Below are 22,993 nucleotides of genomic sequence, written 5' to 3'. Positions count from 1 at the left end.
GTGATGGTGGGGGATGTGTGTGTGTGTGAGAGTTCCGATGTGGAACGTGCGACCGTTGGGGGACCAGTGAAGAAGGCACGCGTTTTCTTGCACTTAAAGGGCCTAAAAGCAGACGTGGTGCTATTGCTGGAGACCCATCTGCGGGTAAAGGACCAGATGAGGCTGAGGAAGTGCTGGGTGAGCCAGGTGTTCCATTTGGGCTGCGACAATAGGGCCTGGAGGGTGGCAATACTGGTGGGTAAATGGGTGAGGCTCCAAATGGAGACGGTAGTAGTGGACCAGGTGGGCAGGTGTTGGCCAGGTTCATGAAGGAGATGGGAGGTAATTTGTGCATCTTTCGGGCTAGGGAGTATTTGGGGCAGTATTCTCCGCTCCCAGGACTAAGTGCCCACGTCATCGTGAACGCCGTCGCGTTTCACGACGCCGCCAACAGGTCCCAGGGACGACCTATTCTGGCCTCCACAGGGGGCCAGCACGGTGCTGGAGTGGATCATGCCACTCTAGCGTCCCTACGTGGCGCCAAACGGGCGCCAACCCGCGCATGCGCAGTTGGGGCAGCTCAATCCTGCGCATGCGCAGTTGGGCTGTGCCATCCTGCGCATGCAAGTGGAACTTCTTCCGCGCGCCGGCCCCTCACCAACATGGCGCCGGTGTTCTGGGGCCGGGCCGATCGGTGGGTCCCGATCGCGGGCCAGACCCCATCAGAGGCCCCACCCCCGGTGAGGCCCCACCCCCGATCGCGTGCGGGGGTCGGGGCACACGGTGCCCCAGTGATTCTCCCACCCGGCGTGGGGGGTGTGGGAGAATACAGCCCTTGATCTTTTCACCGGTGCATAAGGTGTACTAAAGGATCGATGTTTTGTGGTGGGGAAGGCGCTGTGTTCTATCGGATCATGCTCCGCACAGGGTGGATGTGGTCTTGGAGAGGGGTCCAGCCCTGAGACCGATGTGGAGGCTAGATTTGGGTTTGTTTGGCATTAGGATGGGGAAGGTAATTGGGGAGTATGTGGACTTTAACTGAAATGGGGAGGATTAGCTGTCGGTGGTTTGGGAGGCTTTGACAGCGGTAGTGAGGGGTGAGGTTATTTTATTCAAGGCGAAGGCGCGGATTCGGGATGGAACGGGTGGATTGGTAGTGGCACCGGAGCAGGTGAACAAAGTCTTTGAGGAGTTTTATAAGGGCTTGTATAAGTAGGAGCCACCGAAGGATGAATCGGGGATGAAGGAATTTCTGGAGCTACTTGGAATGTCCGGAGTTGGGAGAGGACGAGAGGGTTAAGGGGTTCCACCAGAGATGGGGTTTGTTTGTTTTACATTTTGGGGACCTGGTCACAGTCAAGGGGTAAAAGGGAGGGTGGGTGTGTGTGTGTTGTGTAGTGTTTCAAGACCCAAGTTCAGAACATATAATTTAAAAAGAAACAGGTAACATGGAATAGTCGCACGGCAGTAATGCTATCGTGTGTTCTGTCTTTTGATTCCTTCTTGTTGTTTAATTGAGTATTTGTGAGAAACAGGAGCAGCCTAGGAGTATGCCATTTAATGGCACTAACACCTATAGATCAGTGTCACGAATACATACAATGTAATTTTCAGACTACTTAGTTACTCATCTCTTTTGTTAGTGTTTAGCGAATAAAGGCTCAAAGTATGTCCTAAATCATATCAGTGACATTTTCATTCCCAGTAGCAGTATAGCTTCCTGAAGGCTACATTTATCAGTTTTATGTCCACTAATTTTGCACAAAGGTTGTCTTGTGTAAGGGTAGAAGTTTCTCATCTTACATTTACAGGATACATTAGCAAGAATACCAATGTAAAGGGAAATACAATTTATACTGCATTAGAAGAGTGCTAATTGGTTGGCAAGTGGACTCTGATGAGCAGAGACTTTACGATGGAGAATGCACCATTTGGGATTGTTATCCCCAATTGTTGTTCCCTTTACATTTGGTATTCTTGCAAATTATCCTGATGAATGCAAGGTAAAAAGCTTCGACAACCTGTCTTTTTACAGCAAGTCAATAGTTTCTTGGGGAGGGCTGTTGGTTCAGTTTGGACCTCATATGATCTACTTCCTTTTATGGCTCCATGTCATCTATCTAATTCCCCAAATAAAATATCTCTCTGGATTGCACTTCAGTTCAGAGAGATATTTTGTCTTTGGAGCTGGAGCTGAATTAATTTAAAATAATTCAATGAACCCTGAAAGCCTACGATGTCACACAGATGTCTAGTGCTTAAGAGGGTTCTCAGGTTTCAATTTATCTGTGTTTTTGCTGGGAGAGGGCTATTGGTTGCAGTTTGGGGCTCAGTGTGCAGCTCATAGAGAAGCCCTAGGAACTGTTAGTAGGCTCCAGGGATGTAGGACTCATAGGAGGTTCTGGGGAGCTGAGAAGGTGACCTAAGGTCACTGGCTCCAAATTGGAAGCAATTAGGGTTGAGAGAAACCATGGGATACATTTATAGCTCATTGCAGCCGGGAGACTAGATTTTGGAAGAACCCAGGGGCAGTGCCAGCTTTGAAGCTAGCAGTTTGAGATAGTGTTCAAAGCATTCCAGCAATTAGAGGGAATGGAACTTTGTGAATCCCCTGAAACGCTGTCTCAGAAGAGGAATCTGAACTATTGGGAGGTGAGCAGTTGTTGAGGCGGACAAAGTCGGAGCGGCTACTGGCTAGATCCTTGAAAGTGAAGAGTTTAAATCCCTTGTGAGGGAGTCAGAGTTTTAATGAGATATTGTGACTCAGTGGTCACTGACATCTGGGTGGGTTGCTAATAAAGAAATTTGAATCTGTCTTGGTCACGTATGCAATTTAATGTGCACTGTGGCATGTTCAACCACAGTTTGTCTGTTAATTCAGATGTATTTCATGCTGATTCTCAATGTATTAGATAGATATTGTGTATTGTTTTACTTTTCTGACTTTGTATAGTAAAGTCTATTTTTGTTTAAAACTGTGGAATCTTGTGGCTTTATTCTCCTGGTAGGTACCTGGGATTTCAAACTTTGTCTACTTTAAATAGATGTACACAATCCTAACTGGATTGTAACACTTCATAAACTACATAGCCAAGTGACAAGAACCACTGTGATTTCCTCAATTCTAATGTTACTGCATTGGTTATTTTTCCCAGATATCTTTCTTTTAAAAAAAATTTAGAGTACCCAATTATTTATTTCCAATTAGGGGGCAATTTAGCGTGGCCAATCCACGTACACTGCACATCTTTGGGTTGCGGGAATGAAACCCACGCAAACACGGGGAGAATGTGCAAACTTGACACGGACAGTGACCCTGGGCCGGCATCGAACCTGGGACCTCGGTGTCATGAGGCAGCAGTACTAACCACTGCGCTGCCCTATATCTTTCTTTTTAACAGCAATTATACACTTAAATTACAGGCTCAAATTTTCTAGTGCTTGGTGAACTATGTGCTCTATATCTGATGGTCAGTGAGAAACAGACAGAAAATAAGATTCAGACAATAAAATGTGGAGAAAGAATGAGAGGAAATAATAAATGAATAATAAGAGATTGCAGGACAGGGGAGACAAAATGATGAGAGAGAGAGAGAGAGAGTGAGTGAGAAAAAAGAGAAAATCTTTTCTTTAAACAATAGTTCCAAACACCAATTCATGAACGCTACCTTTCTCTACAATTACGTGCTGCGTTTGTATGTGTGTGTAGGGTTAGAGTCTGAAAAATAGAGATTTCATAGGCTTTTGAATTGTTTCAGCCTTTTCAAAAATGCTGCAGTAGATCAGATATATTCAATAATGAGAGAAATACCCAAACATCCAGGATGAATGACCTGGCATAATAACTATTTCTTCTGAAAACTATTGCCTTGGAATTGAAGGACCTCCCTGGCCACAACATCCGTTTTTAAACTCGTTCAGCAGAAAACAGTTAAGGCCTGCTTTTTAGCTCAAAGATTACTTACACAACAGCATTGAGTGGGAACTCTGCCTGGTAGAAATGGAATGAGAGGGATTGTAGCTGCTAAATTAAGTCCAAGATACAGCATAGAGAACGCTGTACATGCTGGTGAAGTCAAAAGTCCGAAAGCACTGGAATCAACTGCTCTTATCCCCAATATCTCTTTTTCGTTTCTCTTTCTATTACTTATAGACATTGGACAGTGGGTACCAATTAAGCATAAGTGGCAAGAGATGTTGAGTGCATGCAGGGGGTCTTCATACACATAGGTTGCACAATAAAGTATTGCACAAGTTGGAGCATATGTTAGGTGCAGCTCATGAACCTAGTGAGGAGAAGACTGAGTTTGGGTTAATTAGGGCAGCGGCAATGAGTGTGAGGTACGAGTCCTGAAATTCAATTGTTTTATTAACATTACTAGAAATGGACTTCAATAGGACTTTTATCTTAAATCCTGAGAATTGGGTCATTTACATTGACAGTGGCACAAGGCAGGCTTATGTTATCTTCTGAAACATGGAGCAGCACCCTGTCATTCCAAGATAGGGACAAAGGACAACAGGGGCAATATAAAATAAATATTCGTTGGAGTCCCTCTATATCAGATTCCTGTTGCAAGGCCAATCAATTTACAGTACCACAATTGTCTGGATCATAATAGGATCAGCTACCAGGAAGCTGTACTTGTGTGCACTGCCAATCTGGTATATAAATCAATACATTTTACAGTATTTTATACAAACTTATGAATATAATTTCTAAAGTTGGAGCAAACTTTAAATAGCAATATTGGAGCAGTGAAAGTATATCATTAAAGGGAAAATACAAGCTAGTGAAACGAAGTTTAAAGCTATGAATTATAAAGCAAGCAAAATAAAGCATAGAGTAAAAAACATAGCATGCTAATTACAACTTAAAAGGTTGTAATTTCCTTTTCTGATCTTTTTTCTGGTAAACGCTGTTTATACAAAAAAAGGTGCACTTCAATGAAAGAATCTGAATTCATTAGAGATCTAAGCATTTCTTTAAACATGTTCATTCAGAGTTATACTATAGCTCTGTGATCAAACACAGCCACTATGGAGACTTTTCTTTGAATAAAGCCAAGCAGGCTTGTATGACTCTTTGCAAGTTGCACATTGTTTATTGATCCTCCTTTTAAACAGCAATTATGGCTGTGGGTGGGCTAGCGCAGAAGATGTAACTATGATACTGAACTGCAGGATATTACAGGAAACATTCTTTTTTGTTGTTTTGGCACTGATCGTGTGCAAAGTTCTGTTTGGATAACATATTAGCAAAATCAACTATCTGAACAATGTGCATATACTTACGAAAATAATTAAAAGGACAAGATGTTCCCTAAATTGTACGGAGCTACTTCTGTGGATTTTGTTAATGCATTATTTCTCTCTCCAAAATTAAATGTGCAAAAATTTGATTAATTTAAAGAGCTTCCGCAACATGCCTCTCTTTTCAGCACAAAAAAGCAAACTACTGCAAATGTAGGAAATCTGAACTATAAAGAAAAATGCTGAAACACACTCAGGGACAGGCAGCATCTTTAGAGAGAGAAATAGGATCAATCTTGGAAATGAAATTTAAACTCTGTTTCGCTCTCCACCAATATCTCCTGAATGCTTTCCACTTGTTTTGTTTTTATTTCAAAAGAACTTCATTGGCTGTGGAATGCTTTGGGACATCCTGAGGTTGCAAATTGCACTACCAAAAGAATCTGGAGAAAAGCTGACTAAGTGGAGTTAAGATACAATTCAATCACAATCTAACTGAATGGTGGGGAAGGCTTGGGTGGATTAAACTATTGTTCCTATAAATGTGTTTTTTTTCTCTCTAATGGAACAAAAAATAAAGCTCCTTTGCTTATTTTTTAAAAAACCGGCAAAATGATCAGTAAACATTTTGGTACACACTGATGATATAGACAATTATCAGTAAATAATCGAAGTTACTGAATTGTGCAGTTGACTACCATCACATTTGTTATCTAATTCTCTTAAATGGTGGAATGACTCATCCACACTTGTTCAGAGCAGAACAGTTAAAAATTGGAAAAAGGACCTTATCGCCCTGAAACTAGTGCAAATTCCTATTGAATAGCATGGACATTCTTGGCTTGAGTCAGTGTAGGAATTATTCATTCAGCATGGGACATTACTGATAATTAGAATAGCTTCCATGAGACTTCCGGTGGCGACTATGAAGGAGTACGTCGCACATTTGGTGGCTCCCGCTCGGGTCGGACTTTTGGACCTTTTCCCCCGATTTTCTACCGGACTTAAACTGTAAAACTGAAGAAAGAGGCAATTATGTACTGAATTCCCACATCGGTGCATGGAGAGAAGGATAAGAAGTGCTTGTAAAGGCAGAAACAGAAAGACAGAGAAGGCTTGGGCTGAAGCTGCAGCAGGAGACAGCATGGCAGAGGATTTGTCGACATAGCGGTCAACAGAGCAGATGATGCAAGTTATTCAGGAAGGCTTTGCTAAGCAGAAACGGGACTGCTTGGACCCGATAAAAGAGTCGATTGAACAGCTGGAGCTTAGATTGGATGCCCAAGATCAGGCGATCCAGAAGGCGGAGAAGGTGCTGGCTGAGCAGGAGGAACATCAAACTGCGGTGGAGTTGGAGATGGGGATGCTGAAAGACCAGCAGAAGAAGCTCCTGGAGAAGGTGGAGGACCTAGAGAATAGGTCCCGCTGGCAGAACTTGAGAGTCGTTGGGCTCCCGGAGGGGTTCGAAGGAGCAGACGCTGGGGCATACATCGCAGATATGTTTGAGAAGCTGCTGGAGGATAGGGCATTCTCCCGACTCTTGGAGGCGGACAGGGCTCACAGAGCACTCGCGAGGAAGCCGCGAATGGGAGATCCCCCAGAGGGCAATGTTGGTGAGATTCCACAAGTACTTGGATAAGGAGCGCATTCTACAGTGGGCCAAGCAGACACGGAGCTGTAATTGGGACAATAGAATCCTGCTGGTCTACCAAGACTTGAGTGTGGAGGTGGCCAGGAGTAGAGCAGGCTTCAACCAGATTAGGTCGATCCTTTTTAAGAAAATGGTGAAGTTCGGACTGTTGAATCCGGCCTGTCTCTGGGTCACGTACGAGGAACAGCACTTTTATTTTGAGTCGTCTAAGGACGCGCAAAACTTCGTGAAAAGGAAAGGACTGGTGGTGGACAGAGAACTTTTGAACTTTGCTGCAACTTTCATGTTTTTTTTCCTTTCTGTTTCTCTTTTCTTTAAAAAAAAGTTTCTCGTTTTTCGTTTTGTGGAAGCTGTTTGTAATGCCTTCTATTTGATTTGGGACCAGTGGCAGAGCTGAGTGAGTTAAGGCTTTCATTTGCACTGTTGGGGATGGATTGTGCTTGTTTAGATTTTGGTGTTTTTCTGTCAGGCAATTATGTGGTGATTGTATGATGTTGGAGTATGTTTGTATGAGCGTGGGTAGGGAACAATAGGTGGGAGACTATCCGGCACCAGGGATGGGGGCCACCAAGTTAGCTGGGCGGGCTAGCTCACGGAAGCACAGTGGGGGGTGTGCATATGTTCGGTTTATCAAAGGGGTTGGGTGACAGAGTGTTATTACTAGGGAGGGGAAGGAGGAAAATGTTCTGCTGACGAGGGAGGGACTTGAGCCAAGAGACAGAGAGGAGGTTGTGGGCGAAGGCTGCCTGGGGGCGGGCCGGTGGAGGTGGGGAGCATGGGCTGGAGGCGGACCCAAAAAAGGGGATGGCTGATCGGCGAGGGGTGGGGTGGGGCAATGAGCCCCCCAACTAGGCTGATCACCTAGAATGGTCGAGGGTTAAATGGGCCGGACAAGAGGGCACGTGTGTTTATGCATCTTAGGGGACTTAAGCCGGACCTGGTAATGTTGCAAGAGACGCACTTTAGAGTAACTGACCAGATTCGATTGAGGAAATGCTGGGTCAGTCAGGTCTTTCACTCGGGACTGGATTCAAAGACTAGAGGGGTCGTGATCCTGATCAATAAGCGGGTGGTGTTTGAGGTGGGTAGAATAGTTTTGGATGTGGGAGGTCAGTACATTATGGTCAGTGGGAAACTGGAGTGGGTGCAGGTGGTATTAGTAAATGTGTATGCACCAAATTGGGATGATGTGGAGTTTTTAAAAGAGGATGCTGGGGAATACACCGGACCTGGACTTGCACAGGTTGGTCATGGGAGGGGACTTCAACAGTTATTGACCCTGGCTTGGACCGGTCAAGCTCAAAAACGGGCAGGGTGCCAGCAATGGCAAAGGAACTAAAAGGGTTCATGAAGCAGATGGGGGAGGGGTGGATCGATGGAGATTTGGGCAGCCGAGGGTGAAGGCATTCTCCTTCTACTCACACGTGCATAAAGTGTACTCCCAGATCAATTTCTTCATTTTGAGCAGGGCCTTCCTGGCAATGGTGGTGGACAAAGGGTACTCGGCAATCACAATCTCAGACCATGCTCCGCATTGAGTTGACCTGCAGGTTAGTAAAGACAGTAGCCAGCGCCCACACTGGAGGTTAGATGTGGGACTTTTGGCTGATGAAGGGGTGTGCGAGCGGCTGAGGAAATGTATTCAGAACGACCTGCAGGTCAACGACATGGGGGAAATTTCAGTAGCAATGGTCTGGGAGGTATGCGAAGACCCGAGAGGCAGGGCTTTTAAGGGAATGGCGGAGGCTACAGGCGGAGTTTGGCTAGTTACCCACAGGGTGGGCGGTGGAGCAGCTGAGAAAGGCGAGGAGGCGATCTATGAGTATGGAGAAAAGGCCAGCAGAATGCTTGCACAGCAGCTTAGAAAGAGGGAGGCAGCCAGGGAGATAGGGAAAGTAAATGACGGAGATGGGAACCTAGTTGGAGATTCAGCAGGGGTGAATAAGGCATTTAGGGATTTCTACAGTAGGGTGTATAGGTCAGAACCCCTTCCGGGCCGGAGGGGATGAGGTACTTCTTGGGGGTGGGGGGCTGAATTTCCCAAAGGTGGACGGGGGCTGGTAGAAGGGCTGGGGGTCCCGATCAGGTGGGAAGAGATAGTGGAGGGTCTGAAGGCCGTACTGGTGGTTAAAGCCCCGGGGCCAGACGGGTACCCAGTGGAGTTTTATAAAACGTTCTCTGGGATATTGGGGCCGGTGTTGTTGAGGATGTTCAATGAGGCAAGGGAAAGAGAGGTGCTGAACCCGACAATGTCACAGGCCACGGTTTTGCTGATTCTGAAGTGGGACAAGAACCCGGAGCTGTGTGGGTCCTACAGGCTGATATCCCTGTTGAACGTGGACACCAAACTGCTGGCCAAAATGTTGTCCTCCAGGATTGAGGATTGTGTTCCGGACGTTATTAGGGAGGACCAGACGGGGTTTGTTAAGGGTAGGCAGTTGGTGGCCAATGTAAGAAGGTTGCTAAATGTGATCACGATGCCCCCGTCAGGGTGGGAGGTGGAGGTAGTGAACGCAATGGATGCAGAAAAGGCTTTTGATCGGGTAGAATGGGATTATCTGTGGGAGGTACTGGGACGGTTCGGATTTGGGCGGGGCTTTATTGACTGGGTCAGGTTGCTGTATCACGCTCCTGTGGCAAGTGTACGGATGAATAGGACTACATCGGACTATTTTAGACTGCACCGGGGGATGAGACATGGCTGTCCCCTCTCCCCAATGTTGTTCGTGCTAGCTATAGAGCCGTTGGCAATTGCTCTGAGAGCCTCAAGGGGTTGGTGGGGAGGTGGAGCACAGAGTCTCGCTCTATGCAGACGACCTGCTCCTGTATGTATCAGACCCATTAGAGGGGATGGAAGATATCATGAGGTTTCTCGGGGAATTTGGCCGGTTTTCGGGGTATAAGCTAAATATGGGGAAAAGTGAGATGTTTACGGTCCAGGCGAGGGGACAGGAGAGGCGATTGGGGGAGCTGCCGTTTAGATTAGTAGGGGGAAGCTTTACGTACTTCGGCATTCAAGTGGCGCGGGAATGGGACCAGCTGCGTAAAGTAGATCTGGCCCGGCTAGTAGACCAAATGCAGGACAATTTTCGGAGATGGGACGCGCTCCCGTTGTCATTAGCTGGGAGGGTGCAGACGGTGAAGGTGACGGTCCTCTCGAGATTCTTGTTCGTGTTTCAATGTCTCCCCATCTTTATTCCGCGGTCCTTTTTTAAACGGGTCAACAAATTGATCTCTGGCTTTGTTTGGGCGGGCAGGACCACGCGGGTAAGGAACGTAATGCTTGAGCGGAGTCGGGGAGAGGGCGGGCTGGAGCTGCCAAATTTTAGTAACTATTACTGGGAGGCGAATATAGCCATGATCAGGAAGTGGGTGATGAGGGAGGGGTCAGCATGGGAGCGTATGGAGGCGGCTTCATGCAAGGGCACCAGTTTGGCGGCATTGGTAACTGAGCTTCTGCCATTCCTGCCCGAATGGTACTCCACCAGCCCCGTGGTGGTGGCGGCCCTGAGAGTCTGGGGGTAATGGAGGAGACATGTGGGAGCAGAGGGTGCATCGGTCTGGTCACCAATCTGTAATAATCACCGGTTTGCCCCAGGAAGTATGGATTGGGGGTTCCTGATATGGCGGAGATCAGGGATTGAGAGGATGGGGGATATGTTTATAGAGGGGAACTTTCCAAGTATGAGGGTGCTGGAGGAGAAATTTGGGTTGGCGAGGGGAAACAAATTCAGATATCTGCAGGTGTGGGATTTCCTACGTAAACAGGTGTCAACCTTCCCGCTCCTCCCACTAAGGGGGATTCAGGACAGGGTAGTTTCCAGAGGTAGGAGAAGGGAGCGTCTTGGACATTTACAAGGAACTTGTGGGGGTCAGAGGAGACGCAGACCGAAGAGTTCAAGCGCAAGTGGGAGGAGGAGCTGGGAGGAGAGATAGAGGATGGTCTATGGGCGGATGTGTTGAGTAGAGTCAACGCGTCCGCAACCTGTGCCAGGCTCAGCCTGATACAATTCAAGGTCGTTCACCGGGCTCACATGACAGCGGCCGGATGAGCAGATTCTTTGGGGTGGAAGACAGATGTGCAAAATGTGCGGGAGGACCAGCGAACCATGTCCACATCTTCTGGGCATGTCCGAAGCTTAGGGGATTTTGACAGGGGTTTGCAGATGTCATGTCCACGGTGCTAAAAACAAGCGTGGCGCCGAGTGCAGAGGTGGCGATTTTCGGGACGTCGAAAGATCCGGTAATCCAGGAGCAGAAAGAGGCAGACATTCTGGCCTTTGCTTCCCTGGTAGCCCGGAGACGGATACTATTCGCTCGGAGGGACTCAAAGTTCCCGAAGTTGGAGACCTGGCTATCGGACATGGCCACCTTTCATTGTTTGGAGAAAATCAAGTTCGCCTTGAGAGGGTCACTGTTAGGGTTCGCCCGGAAGTGGCAACCGTTCGTGGACTTTTTGCAGAAATTAATCGTCAGCAGAAGGGGGGGGGGGGGGGTTAGTTTAGCTTAGAGTAGGGGGTTAATAAAGGTGGGACTTGTAAGGGAGGGAGACGGCTTTTGCACTATGTTTGTAGTTCCATGTACATTGTTTATTGTGTTGTTGTTATAATACCAAAAAAGACCTCAATAAAATGTTTATTAAAAAAAAAGAATAGCTTCCATGGGTCAGGAGCAAAGGTGTATTATGGGCATTACCAACAATTCAATGAACCCGAATAATCTATGTTCTATGTTCAATCATGACAACACCTTTAATATTCCTTTTGAGCCTCAATAGGGCATTTCAACTTCCTATTGTACCAACTGATTAATGTTCCATTTACTGATTGAAATTTTATTCTTCCTTCCACCACTGAAGATGAACAGAGGTTCGCCTGTTAGTTTGTAAACAATATATCTCAAAAACTATTGGATGGATTTCAATGACATTTATTACAAAATTCCAAGCAGCCCACCCTCCTGTCTCATCAAACACTACCTTCCCCACCTGTGGCAGTGTGTGCATGCGTCCCAACCCTGGAGTGGGAGAAAGTTATCCTTGTTCCCAAGTGGCAGCTTAAGAAAGACGTGGTGCATAGAGGTGGGGGGGGGGGGGGGGGGGGGGGGGGGGGGGGGCGTAGTGGTACTGTCAGTGGACCAGTATGCAGAGACCCAAGGTAATCCTCAGCAATTGGTGAAATTTGAATTCAATAAAACATCTGGAATGAAAAGTCTAAGATGACAATGAAACCATTGTTGAGCGTCATAAAAACACACCTGACTCAATAATGTCCTTCAGGGAAAGAAATCCTTACCTGGTCTGGCCTACAGCAATGTGGTTAACTTACTGCTCTCTTAACAAGCCACTCAGTTCAAAAGCAATTAGGATGGGCAATAAATGCTTGCCGAGGAGTGATGTCCACACCCACGAAAGGATGTAAAAAAATTATTTTTGGAAAAGATGCAGTTCTGCATCCAGATCCTGGAATCATATTGAGAACAGGGGGCCCACACTGTGGTGGAATTTGTCACAGTTGTCAAAATGTGAGCATAGTTTTCATAGCAGGCTGTTGGATGTGGATTAGTCGGAAGCCTCTTCAATGAGATGGAAGCTCTTAATAAATAACATTTATATTTTCATCTTTGTCGTTACAATTAAGCACGGATAGCCTTCAGGAAGAGCTGCGTAATTGGAATACCATTGAGTTAACAGCACGTGGCTGAGGAATACGCTTTGTTGCGTGCCCTCTTCACTTGCTCTAAACTATACTCACATCTCTCAGTTGAATTTGGTAATTCTTCTTCCATCGTTTCTGCAACCAATTTTTCTTTTTTTTTAACCCTAACCATATATGCTGTAAAGATACCTAATAACAAAGAAACCTACGAAAAGCTGACCAGGAGTTCAAGAAAATGTGCAAGAGCACATAAATCTAACAACCTCAAAATGACACAAACAGAAATCTATAAAATATGAAAGGGAGTAATTATACTGAAAGTGCAGAGGTATATCAGCTTGCAACTTAAGCTATAGATGCACTTTTACTCATTGTGATGGGAGTGGTTGCTGGTGACCAGTTACACAAAAACCTGAAAGAAGAATGGGCAAAAGAGTTTTTTTAATAAGTCTGTGATAGCACAAACACAATGTTGATTTTTGATATTCTATTTTGGGCACTATCATTTAAAACTCTACAATGAACAGGGGACCTGTATTTTATTCATCTTAAACAAAAAAGATGATATTCTGCTGAGTACAACGTTACATTTTTATTATTTTGGGAGTTCATTATTGCTTTTTATATTTGATATATTTTTTTCTCTCAGTAGCCACAATAATCATGGTCAATTTTCTTTTAATGTCTGATATCAGACAGAGATTCAATTTGGTATGTTTGAGCATTAGTCAGGGCTATAAATAGGAAGTGTGGAATTGTACACTTTCAAATACTGCCAATTGGCAATGTGCTTCAAAGGAACTGCAGGATGGCGGGGGCTGAGAGGTGGTGCGGGTAGAGTGTTGTGGCAGATCCCTTTTTCTCACTTTTACAACCATTACAATAGGGCAAGAGTGCAACATCCTCAGAAAGTTATGTAAAGCATTCTGTAGTATAGCAACAGAATTAAACTGTGGCATTTTTAAAACCCATTGCTCAGATAATTTATCCACAAGAATGTAACTTCACTCACCCTTCTTCAATAGTGACATTTTGCATGATTATGGAACTGGCAATTTTTACTTTCTCTTTGACTGTGCAGGAGGCCCCAATGATTGACCTCTTGATAGAGGTCTTCTCTGCTACTTTAGTCATATAGCCAACCATACTGTCAGCACCAACCTGTGTGGGGAAAAATACAAATATTAAAATGAAAACGCATGTCTGAGTTGCAATACGGGTTATAAATGACATATTTATGCATTTACTGATTAGAAAATGGAGCTGAGCTAAATATTGAGGAAACAAAGGTCAAGCACAAATTTTCCAAGGAGTTGCCTGCTGTATGGAGCCTAAATGTCCTAACTTCAGGTGATGCTCCACACATACTGTATTGTACCCATTTAATGTCATTTTGAATATTTTGTATGACTAATACACTACTTTTTTATTCTTAGTTACTGTTCAGATTTAAATTGCAATGTACAATGTGATGCAGATTTGAAAAAAATAAATTTAGAGTACCCAATTCTTTTTTTTCCAATTAAGGGGCAATTTAGCATGGCCAATCCATCTATCCTGCACAGCTTTGGGTTGTGGGGTGAGACACACATGGGGAGAATGTGCAAACTCCACATGGACAGTGACCCGGGGCCGGGATTGAACACGGGGATGGGATCGTACCCGGGTCCTCAGCGGCATGAGGCAGCAGTGCTATCCACTGCACTCCAACAGTATGATGAGGATCGGTAATTATTTGGGGATTCTGAACATAATACATGATTCAGGTGAAGAACAGAAGCTGGGAAGGGCCAAGTGGAATGGCAGGGGATGGTTTGCCTGCACTTATCACCATGCTGGGAACTGCATTTATAGATCCTAGAACATAGAACATAGAACTTACAGTGCAGAAGGAGGCCATTCGGTTCTTCGAGTCTGCACCGAACCAGTTAAGCCGTCACTTCCACCCTGTCCCCGTAACCCAATAACCCCTCCAAAACATTTTTGGTCATTAAGGGCAATTTATCATGGCCAATCCACCTAATCTGCACGTCTTTGGACTGTGGGAGGAAACCGGAGCACTCAGAGGAAACCCACGCAGAAAAGAGGAGAACATGCAGACTCCGCACAGACAGTGGCCCAGCAGGGAATCGAACCTGGGACTCTGGCGCTGTGAAGCCACATCGCTAATCACTTGTACTACCGTGCTGCCCCAGCCCAGTTTTGAGATCCTGCTCAAAATTACGTAGTCTTGGCCTTTAAGAGAGACTGACTCAGAGTTGTTCCATGCGTTAAACAATAAGATACAGACAATATAAGACAGAGGGATGTCTGTGCCCACAGAAGGGAAAGATAGCATGACATTAAGTTTTCATACTACTACATCTTCCAATTTATCACATGAAATATCTACCATACCAGGTAGTTCGCAGTACACATTTGTATTAAGCAACTGGTAAATGCTATGTTTTCAGGATGTAAAATTTCATTTCTGGAGTCGGGAGCCAAGGTCTCGCACCATAAACGTTTACAGTAAATATGGTATATATATATATATATATGTATGTACATACTCATGGCTAAATTTCTAAAATGGTAAAACAAAACTGCCGTTCACCTTTTAAAATAGCTGAAGCTATGTCTGTCTGTGACCTGAACATAAAGGGCTATTTGGAAGTATCAAAGAAATGTGAACCTCGTTATCTCTGAAGGGACGCTAATGGCCCCCCATGGACTGCGGAGATCAAATTCAAAGGGAACTATAAACAGGCTATCTGCATTTCATAAGCCAGGCCTGGCCAACTGGAGCCGATTCATCTGCCAGGACAAAGGACCCCATAACCTTCCTTTCAGACTTAATGGTTGGAACATTAGCAATTTCAGGGACCCAGATAAAGGGATACCCACCCTCTGTCAAAGCTAAAGTGAAGATGTGGGAGACATGTTACATGACCCCCCCCATCCCAAGTTGAGGGAACGAGTAATATTTCCTTGTGGTATTAATAATCCTCAGTCTGCCATATTTCCATCTACCTAGCTGCAGCACAGAAAAGGGGCTCTGCCCGGGTTAAATATCTGAGCCCCACCTACACTGCCTCTACTGGAACTTCTGTACAATCACTGGAACGTCTGTACAATCACCTTCAAGACTGCTTCATCTTTGTGCGCCTACTTCATCATGGAAGTCAACTCTACTGGAAAAGTAATTGTCCAGCATCAGTTCAGCCCACTGACCTCTTGTGAAGGAATATACAATTGGACTTTGGATTCAGGAACAAATTAAACAGTAATTATTTTTCCTGTGGTCTTTGCCCTGGAAATATTTCTTGCTCTATCCTTCTTCTATTGTCCGCGTAAAATATATGCAATGTTGCTACCCTTCTGTGTTTCATCCTATCATGAGTTTGCTGTGGGGTTATGAATTGAAACTGGATCGTACCAAAACTGAGGAGTTGGAAAATGTGCCACTGCTTATAAAGGGGGAGGCAAATCAAAAACACCTTTCTGTTAATGGGCAGGAGGAGAGAGGAGAAATCAGGGCTATTTAAATTAAGCCCCTCTTTGGTCCATTGCACTACGGAAAGGCGGCACCAGCTAGTCAGAATGCAATTTTCACAAAGTGGCTATCAGTGGTTATCAGATAGGAAGCAAGCACAATATAGAATCCATTAAATCCTTACAGTGCAGAAGGAGGCCATTTGACCCATCGATTCTGCACTGACATTCTGAAAGAGAACCCTACCTAGGCCCACTCCCACCACACAAACCCCATAACCCCACCTAATCTACACAGCCCTGGACACTAAGGAACAATTTTAGCATGGCCAATCCACCTAACCTGCACATATTTGGTCAATCATCTACACTATAGCAATCTACATTTGCCATATTTGTGGAAGAACCAATACTTGGGAAATAATTCTCTGGAGAACAAGGATATGCATTAAGGGCAGCTGACCCCACTAATTGGACTTGTCTGCCTTTAGTGTACCTCCTACAGCAAATGGTGCAGTCAAATGTCTCAACTGCATCATTGTAAACAATGGTCACCCTTTCTGTCACCAAAGTTTGCCCTTTGTGAGCCAGTACATTGCACTACACTGTTATATCACAAAATGTGCCGAAGCTGTGGTTTAGAGGTAAACAAGGGTAGAAAACTTTGCAGATGATAAGTGAGAGAGAGAAAGAGAGAGAGAGAGTTGAGAGAGCGAGAGAGAGAGAGGGAGTTGAGACAGAGCGAGAGTTGCAAAATAGGGTTAGAAAGACAATACCATTGAGAGGGCGATCAAACCAAATCTTTTGTGCATTATCGTGAAAAAAACGACTATGTCTTCGAGCAAGACAATTACACATCAGGATCACATGTAGCATTAATAGAAGTTCAAGATCTGAATTACAATCTGGAGAAAAAAGTGAAATAGTGAAAACTACAATACACCTTGATACTTCTGATCCTTTTAGGTTCTCTCAAATATACGAATGACCTTGTTGAAAAATGAAAAATAAAATTCAGATAGTTAACTAATTTGTAGTCTAAATGAATAGAAGGAATAGCCTTATAATAAAACAGGAGGTCAGAAGTGTCTGCCTATAATTACGACCTACTGTATCCCAGTGCATCCTCTATTGCTGAACTCTGTGTGTGGGCTGATGGGCTACACACTACAGTCAATGTTTGTTTTGTCCAGCTGAGAAATGCTTCTGGTGTTAAGATACACAAAGCCCACCCAGGGTTTTGAAAAGCAGCCCATCCTCCCCTTTTAATGTGAGATTGATGTATCTAAGGGCAGGAAGTTCCTGTTGCAAATCTAGTTCCAAATATTTTCTTTATCGAGAAAATCCTCCCATAAAGGCATGCATACAAAGAAAATCACTTCAATCACAGAAAATCATTAGAACAAAAATGTTCTATACATTATTAAGTTACCACCACTTAAAGGAAAGCAAAATTATAGCAATTGTTTTAGAAAATCTGAGTCATGTATCATTAGCTTTTGGTTCATTCAGCTGGACGGACAAACTGTCCTTTACTGTGGCTCAGCAATGTGGTATGTTAAGATTTGTGGACACCCCCCAAGCGTGGAGACCTGGATCAATGACATGGCGGGTTTCATTAAGCTAGAGAAGGTCAAATTCGCCCTGAGAGGGTCGGTACAAGGGTTCTTTGGGCGGTGGCAACCTTTTCTCGACTTTCTGGCTCAACGATAGGGTACGGGGACAGTAGCAGCAGCAACCCAGGGGGGGCGGGGGGGGGGGGGGGGGGGAGGGGAGGGAAAAGGTGGGGGGGGGGCGGACGATGACTATGTTTGTTTATTTAATTTAAATTTATTTTGAAGTTCTTTTGCTGTTCATTGGGGTTGGGGGGGGTGGGGGATGGGATACATGCGTCGATACGGTCTGGGGGTGGTACGGTTATTATGGGTTATTTTGTTGCATTTCATTGTTTGTCGTTATGTTTTATATTTTCTGTAAAAAATTCCAATAAAAATTATATTTAAAAAAAAGATTTGTGGACACAAGCCTTCAATTTCTCAGAAAGGTTCTAAACCCATCTGTGCCAACCAGGTGACACTAACAACGGAAGGTGGGGAGAATAAACAAAAAGTCATTTTAGAATTCTCTCTCTGAATTCTGATCACCTTAATACAGAGCTGCTCTCGTGGAGAAGGAACTAAAGGGGTTCATGGAGCAGATGGGGGGGGCGGGGTAGACGCATGGAGGTTTGGACAGCCAAGAGTGAAGGAATTTTCTTTTTTCTCCCATGTGCACAAAGTATACTCCCAGATCGATTTTTTAAATTTTGAGCAGGGCTTTACTGGTGCGAGTGGCTGATACCGAGTATTCGGTGATTGCTGTGTCGGACCATGCCCCACATTGGGTGGATTTACGGGTGAGCAAGGAGGGCGTTCAGTGCCTGCAATGGAGATTGGGCGTGGGGCTGTTAGCGGATGAGGGAGTCCATCCAGAACTATTTGGAAATAAATGACACGGGGGAGGTCTCGGCAGCAACGGTTTGGGAAGCGCTGAAGACAGTGGTTAGGGGGGGGGCTAATCTCGATACGGGCCCATAGGGAAAAGGTGGTTTTAGAAATACTCCAGGTAGACAGGAGATATCTGGAGGCCCTGGAGGCAGGGTATTGAAGGACCGGCAGAGGCTACAGATGGAGTTTGGTCTATTATCTACAGGGAAGGCGGTGGAGCAATCGAGGAAGGTGAGGGGGGGGCGATGTATGAGTATGGAGAAAAGGTCAGCAGGATGCTTGTACACAGCTGAGGAAAAGGGAGGCGGCCAGGGAGATAGGAAGAATGAAGGACAGAGGAGAGAACACTATCTTTGACCCAGCACGGGTGAATGGGGTGTTTAAGGAGTTTTATAGCCAGCTATACGAGTCGAAACTCCCAGCTGGGGTTCAGGGGATGAGGCAGTTCCTGAGTGAGTTGAAGTTTCTGAAAGTGGAGGAAGGGTTGGTGGAGGGGTTGGGAGCCCCGATTGGAATTGAAGAAATAGCAGAGGGGCTGGAGGCCATGCAGTCGGGTAAGGCCCCAGGACCGGACGGCTACCCATTGGAATTTGACAAGAGGTTCTCTGAAATGCTGGGCCCACTATTGGTGAGGGCATTGAATGAGGCAAGGGAGCAGGGTGTCCTTCCCTCAACAATATCACAGGCCTCAATCTCACTGATCCTGAAGCGGGAGAAGGATCCAGAGTTATGTAGGTCATACAGGCCAATCTCCCTATTGAATGTTGATGCCAAACTGTGGGATACAATCTTGGCCACGAGGATAGAAGACTGTGTCCCGGATGTGATAGAGGAAGACCACACGGGGTTTGTTAAGGGCAGGCAGCTAAAGGCCAAGGTTAGAAGTCTCTTAAATGTTATCATGATGCCCTCAGAGGGGAGGGAGATGAAGGTAGTAGTTTGCAATGGATGTGGAAAAGGCCATTTTTTAAAATATAAATTTAGAGTACCCAATTCTTTTTTTCCAATTAAGGAGCAATTTAGCGTGGCCAATCCACTTCGCCTGAAATTTTTGGGTTGTCGGGGTGAAACCCACGCAAACACAGGGAGAATGTGGAAACTCCACATGGACAGTGACCCAGAGCCGGGATCGAACCTGGGACCTCGGCGCCGTGAGGTAGCAGGGCTAATCCACTGTGCCACCGTTCTGCCCTAAGGCCTTTGACCGGGTGGAATGGAATTATTTGTGGGAGGTGTTAGGACGGTTTGGGTTTTGGCAGGGCTTCATTGATTGGGTCCGGCTGCTGTACCAGGCACCAGTAGCAAGTGTACGCATGAATCGGCTGATGTCGGGCTATTTTAAGCTGCACCGAGGGACAACACAAGGGTTCCCCCTCTTCTGCTGTTGTTTGCCCTGGCCTAGAGCCACTGGCTATGGTGCTAAGAGCATCTAGGGATTGGAAGGGGGTGGTCTGGGGGTGGGGGGGGGGACAGGGTCTCGCTGTACGCTGACGACCTGCTCCTGTATATTTCTGACCCTTTAGGGTGATGGGGGAGATTATACGGATCTTAGGGGAATTTGGCAGGTTTCGGAGTATAAACTGAATATGGGGAAAAGTGAGATGTTCGCGATCCAGACGAGGGGGCAGGAGAGGAGACTGGGAGAGCTGGCATTTAGAGTGGTGGGAGGGGTTTCTGCTATTTGGGATTCCAGGTGGCACTGGAATGGGAGACAATACATAAGCTAAATCTGACCCGGCTAGTAGAGCAAATGAAGGAGGACTTTAGAAGGTGGGACATGCTCCTGCTGTCACTGGCGGGGAGGGTACAGACCATGAAAATGACGGTCCTCCACAGATTTCTGTTTGTTTTGCAGTGCCTCCCCATCTTTATCCCAAGGGCCTTTTTTAAACGGGCAAACAAGGTGATTTCGGGTTTTGTGTGGGCGGGTAAAACCCCGCGAGTGAAGGAAGTGTTGCTGGAGCGTAGTCGATGGGAGGGTGGGCTTCGGTGTGGGAGCGAGTGGAGGTGGCATCGTGTAAGGACGCAAGTCTGGGGGCATTGATAACGGCATCTCTGCCGTTCTCGCCGGCCCGGTACTCCACAAGCCCGGTGGTAGTGGCGGCCCTGAGAGTCTGGGGCAGTGGAGGAAGCACATGAGAGTGGAGGGAGCATCAGTCTGGGCTCCAATTTGTAACAATTATTGGTTTGTACCAGGAAGGCTGGATGGGGGATTTCGGAGGTGGCAGAGAGCAGGGATTGAGAGGATGGGGGATTTATTTATAGACGAGAGCTTCCCCTGTTTGAAGGATTCACAGAAGAAGTTTGAATTGCCAGCAGGAACCGGAATCAGTTATGTGCAGGCGTGGGATTTTTTGCAAAGGCAGGTTTCGACCTTTCCGCTCCTCGCGCCACGGGGGATACAGGACAGGGTAGTTTCCAGAACGGGGGTGGGAGAGAGGAAGGTATCGGATATCTACAAAGAACTCATGGAATCTGAGGTAACTCAGATAGAGGAGCGAAAGGGCAAATGGGAAGATGAGCTAGGGGGAGAGATAGAGGCAGCTCTGTGGGCAGATGCATTGAGTCAATACATCCTCATCATGTGCCAGGCTCAGCCTGATACAATTTAAGGTAGTTCACCGGGCACACATGACGGTGGCCCGGATGAGCATGTTTTTTGGGGTAGAGAACAAGTGTGCGAGGGAGGGATAGCAACTCATGTCCATATGTTTTGGGCATGCCGTAGCTTAGGGATTCTGGCAGGGTTTTGCAGATGCCATGTCCACGGTACTAAAAACACGGGTGGTGCCGAGTTCAGAGGTGCCGATTTTTGGAGTGTCGCACGATTCAGGAGTCCAGGGGGCGACAGAGGCTGATGTCTTGGCCTTTGCCTCCCTGGTAGCCCAGAGACGGATATTGCTAGCATGGAGGGACTCTAAGCTCCCGAAATCGGAGACCTGGGCCGGGATTCTCCCCCACCCGGCGGGGCGGGGGGGGGTCCCAGCGTAGCGGAGTGGCATCAACCACTCCGGCATCGGGCATCCCCAAAAGGTGTGGAGAATCCGCACCTTTAGGGGCTAGGCCTGTGCCGGAGTGGTTTCCGCCACGCCGACTGGCGCCAACAGCCTTTGGCGCCCGCCGCCGGGTCTGGCCGAAAGGCCTTCGCCGGTTCGAACATGGTTCGTCTGCTGACGTCAACGCTGGCGCATGCGTGGTAGGGGGGGTCTCTTCCGCCTCTGCCACAGAAGAAAAAGAGTGCCCCCATGGCACTGGCCCGCCCGCCGATCGGTGGGCCCCGATCGCAGGCCAGGCCACCGTGGGGGCACCCCCCGGGGTCCGATCGCCCGCGCCCCCCCAGGACACCGGCCTGCTCGCGCCGCCAATCCCGCCGGCACAGAGGTGGTTTAAACAACGTCAGCGGGATTGGCCTGTCAGCGGCGGGACTTCGGCCCATCGGCGGGGTGTAATTCCCGCTCCCGCTGATTCCCGGGTGGCGGAGAATTCCGGCCACGGCGGGGGCGGGATTTACGCCGGCCCCGGGCGATTCCTCGACCCTGCGGGGGGTCGGAGAATTCTGCTCCTGGTTGGTGACATGGCTGGGTTTCTCAGTCTTAAGAAAATCAAGTTCGCCCAAAGAGGGTCAATGCTAGGGTTCGTCCAGAGGTGGCAGCCGTTTGTCAACTTCTTCAGGGAAAATTAACCGTCAGCAGAGGCTAAAAATTTTAAGGCGGGGGGTGGGGTGGAAGTTGGGCTATTTTCTGTTTAGGATAGGAGGGACTTATTAGGGATGGAGATGATTTTTGCAATATGTTTTTATTTGGAGTTTCATTATTTACTGTTGTTGTTGCTGTTATTATTATAAAATTACAAATACCTTAATAAAATGTTAAAAAACACCGAGCTGCTCTGGCACAGTACACAAACATCTTTCCCAGGGAGGAATAAAGCCGCTCTAAGTATTAAAACTGACAATAGAAAGAAAATACATTTCAACCATAAGGCCATTAAGTTTCTTTACACCTGCCACGCTAACAAAAAACAGAGGTTATGAAACAATCCTACTTCAGATCTCCTTAACAAAGTTGCTACTCAGATGATATATTCAAGTAGCACCATCGATGAAATCCAGATTGGAACTGTACCCTTGGCTCATGCTCAGATTTCCAGATTCAACTGACACCCCACCAGTATTCAATTGGAGAGAGATTCTATGTTATTACTCATTATACGATCTGATAATAGAGCAGACCCGTACAGTAACCACCATTTGAATATCATTAGCTGGCATGATCGGAGTAATTATAGAACAAAAGAAATTGGTGGCCATTTGCAGAGGGGAGAAAATTATATTTAATTAAAAACACCACTCTAAGTGACATCTGTAGAGGTAATTTTACAAAATCATGCATCTGGACTTTGTGTGCAGTCTCAAGTGCACAAGTTGGGAATTTTGGTCAGAAATTATCCCCATGATTTTTTTCAACTATTAGTTGTAATGGACAGAAACATCA

General features: G+C 46.3%; 1 protein-coding gene across 1 annotated transcript in view; it reads right to left on the bottom strand.

The window, feature by feature from the left end:
- The window catches only part of eif2b3 (eukaryotic translation initiation factor 2B, subunit 3 gamma), a 161,885-nt gene that overhangs the window by 17,092 nt on the left and 121,800 nt on the right, over positions 1-22,993 (bottom strand). The window contains exon 10 of the mRNA XM_038794088.1: positions 13,553-13,701. Within this exon, the coding sequence (XP_038650016.1) occupies positions 13,553-13,701 (149 nt within the window). The remainder of the gene's footprint in view (positions 1-13,552; positions 13,702-22,993) is intronic.

Source organism: Scyliorhinus canicula, chromosome 4 (assembly GCF_902713615.1).
Source record: "Scyliorhinus canicula chromosome 4, sScyCan1.1, whole genome shotgun sequence".
Taxonomy (NCBI): domain Eukaryota; kingdom Metazoa; phylum Chordata; class Chondrichthyes; order Carcharhiniformes; family Scyliorhinidae; genus Scyliorhinus; species Scyliorhinus canicula.
This window is presented reverse-complemented; position numbering and strand designations above follow the sequence as displayed.